We start from the raw sequence: 12,414 nt of genomic DNA, 5'->3' as shown, positions 1-12,414 counted from the left end.
TCGTGTCTGAGGCTATTACTGTGATTCACCGGCGGGGCAGGAAATGTGCCGCGCGTTGCCGTGAAACATTCGGCCCTGGCCTGAATTCATCCCCAAATCAAAGGCGGGGACACCAGGGAAAGGGCGCAAACTCACGTTAGAGAGGGGTGTGTGTGCGCGCAGAGAGGCCCCTCGGGATGGAAGCCGCCCTCGTGCACTCCGCGGGTCTCAAGGCGGAGGCGCGCGGGACGGACTCAGCTGTCCCCGCGGGCGCGCGCACCGGACGCGCGGCGGCTCTCCCTAGCCGACGCGAGCGCCCCCAGCGCGGCGCCGGATAGTCCCGAGGCCGGCCTGGGCGGCGCAAGTGCCAATCGGCGCGCAGCCCCCCGCGGCTCTCTCCCCGCCCCACCTCCCCGCCCCCTCCCCAGCCTCACTTGGCCGCGCGAACCCAGCTCCGGTCTGGAGAGCTGCGGCCGAGCCCCAGCCGAAGGCAAGCCCGAGCGCGGCCGTGCGGGACCCCGCGCCGCCGGCCCCCGGCCCGCGGGTGGCGGGCATGCTGGCATGGCAGGACGGCGGGGCCAAGGCGGCTCCGTCCCACCACAAGATCTCCTTCTCGGTCCTGGACATCCTGGACCCGCAGAAATTCACCCGCGCTGCGCTCCCGGCCATGCGCCTCGCTCCTCGGGAAGCCAAGAAAAGTTTGGCGGAGGTCGAAGCGGGGAAGGACGCCAGCCCCGGGGACCCGGGCCGACAGCGGGAGACCCCTGGTAAGAATGCGAGGGCCTCGGGCAGCCCCAGTCCGGAGGATGCGGTGGAGTGTGTGGGGGGGAACAGCCAGGCCCCAGTGAGTGGCCCTTAACGGCGTCTTCCCCAAAGAGAGAAGGCGCACAGGACCAGGTACTAGGTGTAGTCCCCGTCTCGGAATTGGATTGAGGCGGACAAGAGGCTCTGAGCATCCAGGGCTGGGATTTGTCACAGAAGCCCCATCCCTGCTCATCCGCCAAGCGAGTAAGCGCCACACCTCTGTTCGCAGTGGACACTAACACCCAGCGCCGCCCTGCCAAGTTCACTCATTTATCGGGCATTTAATGCTCTTGCCACGTGCCAGGACCTGAGCTAGGGGCAGGGATAAAGGTGATGAGAAACTTCGGAACCTGCCAGGTAGACAACATCCTTAATATCACCCCCATTTTATGGATGAGAGAGCTGAAGGCTTGTGCCCCGGGTCTGTCTGAGTAGCGAGGTCAGGTGACTACTTCCAACCACCCGGAGACACCTGGAGACTCGGCTGCTCCGCGCGCTCACTCTCCCCAGACCCAACCGTTCACTGGAGCTGGGAGCGAGGCGCGGGTGGGGTGATGGGAAGCTTTTGGTACTTTCTCCTCGAAACCCTTTTTGACTTACTCCTAAGCCTCCCGGATACAGGATGAAGGGTCCAGGAAAGTTTGTGGCTGGAAGGAAGGATGAAAGACAGCAGGACTCGTGCTGGCTGTGGCGTGGGCACGAGGTTCCCTGGAGGGTCAGGAGTTCAGGTCACCGGAGAGGCTGGACGCCGCGCAGCCTTTGCTCCCTTCTCCAAGTTTGGCGGTAATTGCCTGGGGCCCGGGGCGCCTCTGGCGGCCGCGCTTGGGCCCGGGCAGGCGGCCTAGTAATTGTTCCGATCTTCCCTCGGAGGGGCCCAGCTCCCCTCCCCCCAGTCTCGTGATCGATATTCTATTACTGGCGCCTGCATATCTCCTGCCCACAGCTTGCAGGTACCGACTTCAAACCCCCTTTCCCTGTCTGATCCTAATATTGTTCGATTAAAACTTACCTTTAATAGATGACATCTATCGATCCGGCCCCGCACAAATCTGAAACTCTATTAACACGGCGGGAGAGAGAAGATGGGAAAGGGGAATTTCACTTTAAAGGGAGGGGGGCGGAGAGCTTAATAACTTCTTTTTTAATTGCCAGGAGTGCCAGACCAAAATAGACTTATAGGGACTGGGGAGGCACAACCCTAAACGCACTTGACGTCGATGTCTTAATGTACTATGATCCTACCCCCATATGGCTGCCCAGTAAGGTCACTATTCTTTCTTAATGCGGGATGTCATTCATTCACTCAACATATACTGCTTGGACGCCTACTTGGTGGCAGATTTGTAAAGAGCAAGAGGACATCGCACCCCTAAAGATTGTACGGTCTGGGGGTTGAGAAGCGCAATGTGGGAGAGGAGCAGAGCTGGGGGGTTGGTTGGAGGAGAGCTGCGTGCTCCAGGAGGACGAAGAGGAGGTTTGGAGACCGGACAGGCGGCCGGGTCGTTTCGGGCTTCTGGTCACCGTCCTCTTCTCCCCTAGATGCTGCGGGCCGAGGCGCCGGTCCGGCGTCCCCCCTGGAGGGCTCCGAGGCCGAGGAGGAGGAGGAGGACGCGGAGGACGCGGGACGGCCGCAGCGGCAGGAGCGGGTTGCGTGCTTGCTGGGCGGCCCGGCGCGCTCTACCGAGGCCCGGGCTGGGGCGTTGGCGGCTGGGGAGCGAGGCGCAGACGGCGGGGGCGGCCCAGTGGGGTCCCCTGGCTCGCCGGGCTCCCCGCGGCCCAGGCGCCGGCGCGCGGAGCCCAGCTGCGCCAAGCCGCGGCGCGCCCGCACTGCCTTCACCTACGAGCAGCTGGTGGCCTTGGAGAACAAGTTCCGGGCCACTCGCTACCTGTCCGTGTGCGAGCGCCTGAACCTCGCGCTGTCGCTCAGCCTCACGGAGACGCAGGTCAAAATCTGGTTCCAGAACCGCAGGACCAAGTGGAAGAAGCAGAACCCGGGCGCCGACGGCGCGGCGCAGGCAGGGGGCGGCGCGCCCCAGCCGGGGACGCCCGGGGCTGCAGCGGGGGCCTGCGGCGGCGGCGGCGGCGGCGGCGCGGGAACCAGCCCCGGCCCGCCGGGCCCTGGCGCTCTGTCCTTCCAGACTTTCCCCTCCTACTCGGCGGCCAACGTGCTCTTCCCGTCCGCCGCCGCCTCCTTCCCCCTGACGGCCGCCACCGCCGGGAGCCCCTTCGCGCCCTTCCTCGGGCCCTCCTACTTGACACCCTTCTACGCCCCGCACCTATGAACCAGCCCTCCGGCCCCCACTTGGTTGGGACTCACAAGGGCTCGGCATGGTCGTGTGTCCCCCCCTCCACGGAGCGGCGCCGCCGCGCAGGGACCGCCCCCTCCCGGTGCGCGGGTGTCAGCGCGCCCGGCCCTTCCAGCTGCCGGCAGGCGCCGCCAGAGGGCGGGGAGAAGCCACCTGCGGACTCCTGGCGCGCCCCTTTGCGACCGCGCACCCCCTCAGTCCATGCGGGCCACCAAGGGGTCAGGGACTTGCCGTATTTAAAAGTGTCCGGAGGTGGAGGCTGTCCTCAAATCTTCCCGTGTGTGGACCTTGCTCTTCACTTTCGGTCAGGTTTAATTCAGTTCAAGGGCTCTTTCTTGAGGGTCTGGGTGTTCGGCACAGGGCTAACAAGGGTGCCAAGAGGGAAATTCGAGGGAGCTAAGACGCCCTGCCTGCCAGCTGTGCACGGCCAGGCTGGCGTCTGCAAAGGCTTCACCTCACTGAGGTCAAGGAGCTGTCCCCTTTCCTAGCAGATTGCGCCCCGCTTCATTTTCGCTTATTGGCCCAAACCCAAGATTCCTTCCAAATCCTGAATGAAGCTAGGAGAGCTTGGTCCACGCACACACTGCCGATGTGAAATGGACTATTTTTAAAATGCATAAAACTCAACATTTCTAGATCGTTAAGATTTGGACTGGAGCACGATACTTGTTCCAAACAGACTTTCTGCAGGTAACTCCTGAGAGAGCGGATACCTTATTTTTCTGAGTAGGACGGAAGTTTGTGCCAGGAAAGGCAACTGGGCTTTGTAGCTGACTTGTCTGCTAGAGTAGACACAGGTCTGCTGCACTGCAGGCTTTGAGAACAGCGTGGACCAAACCGCACAGTGGCCCCAACGCATACAAATGATGAGGAAGGGAGCCACGGCTCAGCTGACGTCACGGGGTCTATGCAGGAGGCTGCCTGCTTTGATTTGAGATATTTGATATTTTAAAACTTCAGTCCTGGCCAATCTATCTGTCCCAGGGATTCCTGGGCTCCCAAATAGTGAGCCAGGCTGGGAGAGAGCTAGCTCCACCAGCACACACCACGTGTGGACAGTTGGACTATTTTTTAAAAGCACAAACTCAACATTTTTAGATCTTCATCTAGGATTCTGGCTTGAAAACGATTCTTGTTCCAAACAGACTCTCCATGATGGTGAACAAGCGAAAGGTTGTTCTGTGAAAGCAATATTTGTTGGGTGTAAGGAGTGGAAGCCAAACCCATGTTCATAACGATTCACCTGCAGAACTTAATCCGTGAACATACGGTCTATCTGCTACTACTATTATTTCACTTAAAAAAATAGTCCTAAAAAATTCCCTTGCCAGTTTTGTTTGGAATACTCTTCCTTTAGTTTTCTATGTTATATGATCTTGTAGCCTACATCTCGGAAACCCAGAGGTCCCCAATTGTGTCATGTATTTTTCATTCTCACTTTCTTTTGGTTACTTGAGGCCAGCTGAGATCTACACAAATACCATATTCCTTGCTATTTCTTGGTAGCCTATGCCATTAGCAATTAAATTTAATGATCAATGGCTTCAAAGTAAAAGCACATTGTTTGGTATTAGGAACACATTATGTTATTATAATCTTGAAATATCTATCTTGAATATTTTCTATCAGGAATGATAGAAAATATCCCCCCTTTCTCCTAAATTAAGACTTCATGTGACTCATAAGATTTGAGAGTATGTATTATTTGCTAATTAGACTCTTTCCCTTCTATTCTAAAGAAGAAAAATGTCCTCAACAATACATTATAACCTCCTAAAAGACAATTGGAGCCAGATGAGACTAAAAATGCAGTTTCTGTAATAGAGAATATTATTTTGTTCACTTTACATGTTGGTAAACACTCCTTAAATATCTGCTTGTTGGTTGCTCAAAAGCAATATTCTGCCTGTATAAACAGGCAATTCAAGTGCAGAGGGGCAAGCTCTGTAACAAAGAAGCCGCATTTCTGTAATAAGTGAGAAACATTTCATTCCAGCCCTCTCAGGTAGCAGAATCAAGGACTTCAGTCAAAAAGAGGGAACAAGGAGGGAGGCGGTGGGCTCATCTATGGACTGGCTGGGTGCTGTAATTCCTGACCCTCTTGTTTCCACAAACTGTCACGGAGTAACGCTGGAGGCATGTGACTTTGAACTGCTGCTGCTTTAAAAGGCCCCACCGGTGGCTTTCCAACCAAATCCTTACACTCAAATCATTGGTGTGTTTGTCTAATAAATTCTTTTTGTAATAAATTCTCTTTGATTTCTTGTTTAAATTACTCCTCATTTCCTTTTTTTTTTTTTTGAGACAGAGTCTCACTCTGTTGCCCAGGCTAGAGTGAGCGCCGTGGCGTCAGCCTAGCTCACAGCAACCTCAAACTCCTGAGCTCAAGCGATCCTCCTGCCTCAGCCTCCCGAGTAGCTAGGACTACAGGCATGCGCCACCATGCCCGGCTAATTTTTTCTATATATATTTTTAGCTGTCCATATAATTTCTTTCTATTTTTAGTAGAGGTGGGGTCTCGCTCTTGCTCAGGCTGGTCTCGAACTCCTGAGCTCAAACGATCCGCCCACCTCGGCCTCCCAGAGTGCTAGGATTACAGGCGTGAGCCACCGTGCCCGGCCACTCCTCATTTTCTATTAGCAAAGCTTTTAAATAATTTTATCATTGTCAGAGGATGTATCTATGTCTCCCTCACTCCAGCTATTACTCCCAAATAGAGAATATTTCTACCCTAACACTCCTTTCTTAAGCCATGCTTTTCAAACCCGTGCTAGGTATGCCCAGAGTGGCTACATTTGTAGGTGGTACATACAGACACACAGGTACGGCCATTTTCATAGCAAAAGAAAAGCATCTTCACAGAATTTTAATTAGTGGCTACTAATTAAATCAATACCTACCTATCAGAGTTCTGGGATATTAACTTCCTCCTAGCTTTACTTTACAAGTTCTTAATATCCCAAAAAGAGCCTGGTAGATAACCTTTCAGACTTGCGCCACCCACTGGTCATAGCTTTCTGATGTTCAAAGTGACCGTTTCAGATTCCCACTTGAAACCGTGGAACCAGGGAGCCTTATTTAAGGGAGTGGAGAGCATTTCTTACCCCTAGTCCGTGTTATGGGCACAAATTAATTTAGCATGTTTGCCTTTTTAGAAATAACTCTTATGAGCTGATTTAACTAGCTTTTAAAGTTATGAGTAGGGTGAGAAAACAAATTCTTCAATAAATGCTAAATACATTTAAAAGCAGAAATTCTGTCGGGGGGGGGGGTGATCAGTTTAAGGGAAGCATCTAAGACTCTAAGGAGATTTAGAGAAAGAGAAACAGAAAGTGCTCCAGAGCCCAAGGAAAACTCAGAAGGTGACAGGTGGGGACTTCTAGAGGGTGGGGAGTGTCAGCTGGCCCTTCCTGGTTGCCTGGAGCTGCAGTTAGCAAGGGCTACAGGTGAGGTGGGATAGCACGGTGCTCAAAATGTGGCTGGCTGTGTTCAAAGCCACTTCCAAGCATCGGTGGATACCTGACCTTGGCAAGTTACTGATGTCCTTGTGTCTCTTTCTTTACCATAACGCCTACCTCAGAGGACAATGGGGAGGACAGTTGTGTGGAAAGCACTTAGCTTAGTGCCTGGCATAGTGATGGTAGCTGTTATTCCAGTGGAACTTGGAAAAGATGTAGAAGATGCTGTACCTAGCTCAACCACTTTGTTTAAAAAAAATTTTTTTTTGTAGCATAATAAACACTCAGAAAACTGACTGTATCATATGCGTGCAGCTTGGTGCATTTTTCACAAATGGGACATGCCTATATAACCAGCACTCAATTCAAGAAACAATCTCACCAGCACCGCAGAACCTCCTTGTATCCTTTCTAGTAATCACCTTCCCCAAGGAGGACCACTATCCTGACTTCTAACAGTAGGGATAGTCAAGTCTGCTTTTTTATGTCTAAAAACTGGATCATACTGTACACACTCTTTTATCAACATTATTTATGTTTTTTTGCTCAACATTATTTATGTTTCACCCACGTTGTTTTGTACAGTTGTAGATTTTTCATTCCTATTACTGTTGGTATTTTACTGTACTATGAATATTGCAACTGATTTATCCATTCAACTGTTGATGGGTAATTGAATACTTTCCAGTTTGGGGCTGTTATGACTTAACAGTCTTATACATGTCTTTTGGTTAATATTATCTTCATATTTCCTTTGGTAATAGATCTAGCAGTGGGATTACTGGGTACGTATATGTCTAGCTTCAGCAGATATCACCCGTTTTCCAATGTGGTTGTAGCAATTTACATTCCCACCCCCAATGAATTAGAGTTCCAAGTGTTCTGTATCCTCCTGGGGCTTTGGATCGACTTCATTTTTCTTTCCAAGGATTCTGGCAGGTAAGTAATAGTACTGCATTGTGGTTTTAATTTTCCTTTCCTGGTGAATAATCATGTTGATTATGTCTCCATATGCCTGTTGGCCATATGGGTATCTATTTTGGTGAACTGCTTAGTCAAGTCTTTTGCCCACTAGCTAATCTCCACATTTATTGGTAAAATAAGCTGAGTCTTAAGAAGTGACTTGCCCAAGGTCACCCACATTACCTAAAAAGACACTGAGACTCACTGAGATTAAGTAACTTGCCCAAGGTTACACAGCTAGTAAGAAAGAGAAGAGCTTGAAATCTGGGCCTAATGACTCTAGGATGATTTAAATTATACATAGGGCCACCAACAGTAAAATATTTGTTTAAGAATATTTTTAAATAATTTGAAAGCTGCTTGGGCATTTTGTAGCTACAGGTAAAGTGTCAGCACTGGAAGGAAGGGGCATGCCATTGTTCTTCCTTCTTCTTTCCCTCTCCTTTCCATCCTCCTCCCACCCCCAGCCCCTGGCCACCAACAGTCTGCCTTCTGTTTCTATGGATTTGCCTATTCTGGATATTTCATAGAAATAAAATCATACATTATGTGTCCTTTTGTGCCTGGCTTCTTTCACTTAGCATAATGTGTTCAAGGTTCATTCATGTTGTAGCATATGTCAGGACATCATTTCTTTTTGTGACTGAATAACACTGCATTGTATGGCTAGGCCACATTTTGTCTATTCATTCATCAGTTGATGGAGGTTTGGGTTGTTTCCACCTTTTAGCTATTGGGAAGAGCACTGTTATGAACATAAAGGAACCGGTATCTTTTTGAGTCTCTGATTTAAATTCTTTTGGGTACATACCTAGAAGTGGAATTAATTGTTGGGTCATATGGTAATTCATGTTCAAATTGTTGTGGAACTGCCAAACTATTTTCCACAGTGGCTGCGCCATTTAACATTCCCACCAGCAATGTATGAAAGTTCCAATTTCTCCACATCCGGCTAACACTTGTTATTTTCTTTTTTCTTTTTAAAAATTAAAAGCACCCTAGGCCAGGCATGGTGGCTCATACCTATAATTCCAGAACTTTGGGAGGCCAAGGTAGGAGGATCACTTGAGCTCAGGAGTTCGAGACCAGCCAGGGCAATATAGCAAGACCCTGTCTCAAAAAAAAAAAAAAAAAAAATTAAAACCATCCTAGTAGGTGGGAAGTGATATCTTGTTGTGGTTTTGATTTGCATTTCTCTAATGACTTGACATTGAATATCTTTTGTGTGCCTGTTGGCCATTTAGCTATCTTCTTTGTATAAATATCCATTCAGGTTATTGGCTCATTTTTAAATTGGGTTATCTTTTTTCTGTTGAATTTTAAACGTTCTTTGTATATTCAAAACACTTATATCCTCCTCTTCTTTGTACATTAAAATAAATATATGGTCCAAAGATTCCCTCCTCCTTTCCTTCGTACAAACTTGTATTGGGCACCAACTATGTGCCAGGTGCTACCCTAAGCTCCTGGAATGCAACAGAAAGACCCTGGCTTGGCCTTGGTGAGAGGAACTCAGGTGAATGGAGGTTGCAGACAGGTACATGCGTAACTGGTGCAATGGAGTGTGAAAATGCCATGGCTTTCTTGTCAGCTGCTTCTGTACAAAGAAACACTGTCCTTAGCACTGACGTCATTTGGAATTCAGGTTGGAAATACACACGTACGCTACTAATTCCACTTTTGCCATGCTTGTTCTAGACAGATCTGGTTTGTGTTTTAGAAAGGTTTTAGCAGCCATTTATAACTCCCAGAGTGTGGTGAAACATTACTAACAAAGAAGTTAATGATATTACCAAGATAAGTTCAAAAGACCAGAATTATTTGTTTTTCTGAAATGAAACATATCTGGCTTTTTCGCCTATATAAAGTCATTAGCTTCCATCTTGGTTTTCCAAAATAAGTTGGAATGAGACTACCTTCAGTGGTTTAGAGAAGTCTTTATCTTACTGGGAGTATAAACCCATGTAATTGGATCTGCAGCTGATCTTGAATTTCTCCATCAACTCTAGAAGATGAAAATACTATGCTGGAATAAGAACTCCATGGCAGGACAGATACAAGATGTTTTGTCCCATCCCTCTGTTTAAAAGCTTACATATTTAGCAAGCACGCTTGCAGAAGCACCTGGGCTCTGGATGTGGGTGCGTATTTTCAAGGCTGTAACAGAGCCACGTATCCCCTCTTGGTTCACTGTGTGTCAGGCACTGTGGTAGGCCTGGGGGTGCCCTGGTGAGCAAGTGAGACCTGGTCCCTGCCTTCCAGTCCTTCCATGAATCTAGTCCAGTGGCCTTTCAGCTTTAAAAGAGTTTTTTTACTGATGCATAATAACGTACATATTATTGGGATACATGTGATATTTTGATACATGCATACAATGTGCAATGGTCAAATCGGGGTATTTAGGATATCCATCACCTGGAACATTTATCAATTCTTTGTGTAGGGAACACTTCACGTCATCTCTTGTAGCTATTTTGAAATACATGACAAATTGTTGTTATCTACGGTTGCCCTATTGTGCTATTGAACACTAGAACTTCTTCCTTCTACCTAACTGTGTGTTTGTACCATTAACCAGCTTCTCTTCATCCCCTCCCACCCCTTTTCCTCAATCTGATAACCATCATTCTGCTCTCTACCTCCATGAAATCGCCTTTTTAAACTCCCACGTATGAGTGAGAACACGCGGTATTTGTCTTTCTGTGCCTGGCTTATTTCATTTACCATAATGTCCTCCAGTTCCATCCACATTGCAGCAAACGACAGGATTTCATTGTGTTTTTGTGGCTGAAGGGTAGTCCATTGTGTACATGTACCACATTTTCCTTACCCTTTCATCTATTGATGGACACGTATGTGGATTCCATATCAGCTTTCTTGATCTCATACCTTTCAGAGTAAAAAATAGTGACCCTGCATCACCCCCAATATATATGTTTATTTAAACTGTACAAATATATTACAGTGCTAATAGATGATCTACATTGCAAAGTAAAATGTACATTTAAAAGGATAAGATCATAGACCAGGATGGTAGCTCCTGCCTGTAGTCCCAGAGCTTTGGGAAGCTGAGGTGGGAGGATCCCTTGAGGTTAGGAGTTCAAGACCACTCTGGGAAACATAGAAAGACCTTGTCTCTACAAAAAAGTTGCTAAAAAATTAGCCGGGAGTGGTGGCACATGCCTGTAGTCCCAGCTACTCAGAAGACTGAGGGCAGGAGGATCAACTGAGCCCGGGAGTTTGAAGCTGCAATGAGCTATGAGGACACCACCACACTTCAGCCTGGGCAACAGATCGAGACTCTGTCTAAAAAAAAAAAAAAAATATATATATATATGTGATTATAAAACATAAATAGATTTTCTATTTTTTTTTTTTTTTGATACAGGATCTCGCTCTGTCGTCTGGGCTAGAGTGCAGTGGTTGATCAGAGCTCACTGCAACCTCAAACTCCTGATCTCAAGTGATCTTCCTGCCTTGGCCTCCCAGAAGGCAGAAGGCTAGGATTACAAGTGTGAGCCATCGGCACCCAGCCAATTTTCTAACATTTTCTTCCTTCATATTCATATTTCATCTTACATCCTCTCCCCACTTTTTTGGAGACTGGTGCCTGGCAGACAGGCTAGTTCCTGACACTTTGCTTTTGTGCCTGACAGTCCAAATCTTTTGCAGGTGAGACCTCACTGCATCACTTAGCACCTGCTACACTTTAGTTCTTTCATCTGCTAGAGGTGCGCTCTCCCTCTCCTCCTCCTCCTCCTCTCTCTCTCTCAGCAATTCATCCATATGTTTGGCGGATCTTTTATCTCTCACACCCCAATATGCTGATATTCAATCAACTGCTGTTAAATTATTAAAATGTTTTCACTTTTTGGTTAGTCAAATTATGTTTTGTTTTTTGATGTTTAGGGAAAGTTCTATTTTTCCACAATTTTTTCAGAAGTTTGAATAACAAATCTTTCTGAATTTGAAATGACTTGAAAGGAAATCTTGCATTACTAAAGATGCCGTTCATAACTTTGGAAACATTGATTTTAATTAATAATTTTAGCCATAAGAAGTAATTTTTTTTCTTTCTAGTTGTCTCAGATTGATAAAAATAAAAATGAACTACTTAGAAAAATGATCATGCACTTGGATGTCACAACAAGGTGAAGTTGCTCTAAATTTTCTAACTACAGTCAGTTTTTGTAGTATCTCATTGAGAGATCGGCACCAGTCCAGGGGCCACACATTGAGTAGCTTGTTTTATTCTCATGTGAGCCCTAGATTTAGATGTCTTAGCCTTGAAATTGGACTTGTAGGCAAGTTTTTTGACCCAGCAATCCCACTTCTAGGACTTTATCCTACAGATACACCTGCAAAAAATGTGAGAGACAACGTTTTCCTTTGTGACATTGGTTGTCATAGCAAAAGATTGGAAATAATGCAAGTGTCCTGCAGTATGGGGCTATTAATGTAGCTATGAGCAAAAGAACGCGGCATCTCTCCATACTGAGACAGAGAGAAGCCAAGGCATATTAAAAGGCAAGGTACAAAAACTGCACATAACCTGCTATCTCAGGTATTATAAAGTGAAAAAAACAATGACATATATCTGCATTTGCTTCTATTTGCATGAGGAATTACTGGGATGGATAAATAAGAAAGTAACATGAAATGTTGTACGTGGGAATAGGCAGGATGGGGCTGGAGCAGGAAAGAGACTACTCAGTGTATACTTTTTAAATTTGCCTTGATTTGTGAAAGAAGCAAATGTATTCATTGTTTACAAAACAAAAGGAAGTTGCCTGGGGGAGAAAACTTCAAAGAAGAAAGTAGTTCTATAGAATGATGAAAAAAAGAAAAGAAAAAAAAAAGAGCTAGATATTTTAACTTACATAATTTGAAGATTTCCAAAGTTC

The 12,414-nt window shown here is 47.3% G+C and overlaps 1 protein-coding gene across 1 annotated transcript; it reads left to right on the top strand.

Moving 5' to 3' along the window:
- Positions 1–532: 532 nt before the first annotated feature.
- Positions 533–3,065, top strand: NKX1-2 (NK1 homeobox 2). The gene is made up of 2 exons (XM_069461128.1): positions 533–746; positions 2,323–3,065. Exons 1-2 carry the CDS (start codon positions 533–535, stop codon positions 3,063–3,065), a joined length of 957 nt encoding a protein of 318 aa, XP_069317229.1.
- The last annotated feature ends 9,349 nt before the right edge of the window (positions 3,066–12,414 follow it).

Source organism: Eulemur rufifrons, chromosome 28, assembly GCF_041146395.1.
Source record: "Eulemur rufifrons isolate Redbay chromosome 28, OSU_ERuf_1, whole genome shotgun sequence".
NCBI classification, from domain to species: domain Eukaryota; kingdom Metazoa; phylum Chordata; class Mammalia; order Primates; family Lemuridae; genus Eulemur; species Eulemur rufifrons.
Note: the sequence above shows the minus strand (reverse complement) of the source record. Positions and strands in the feature narration are given on the sequence as shown.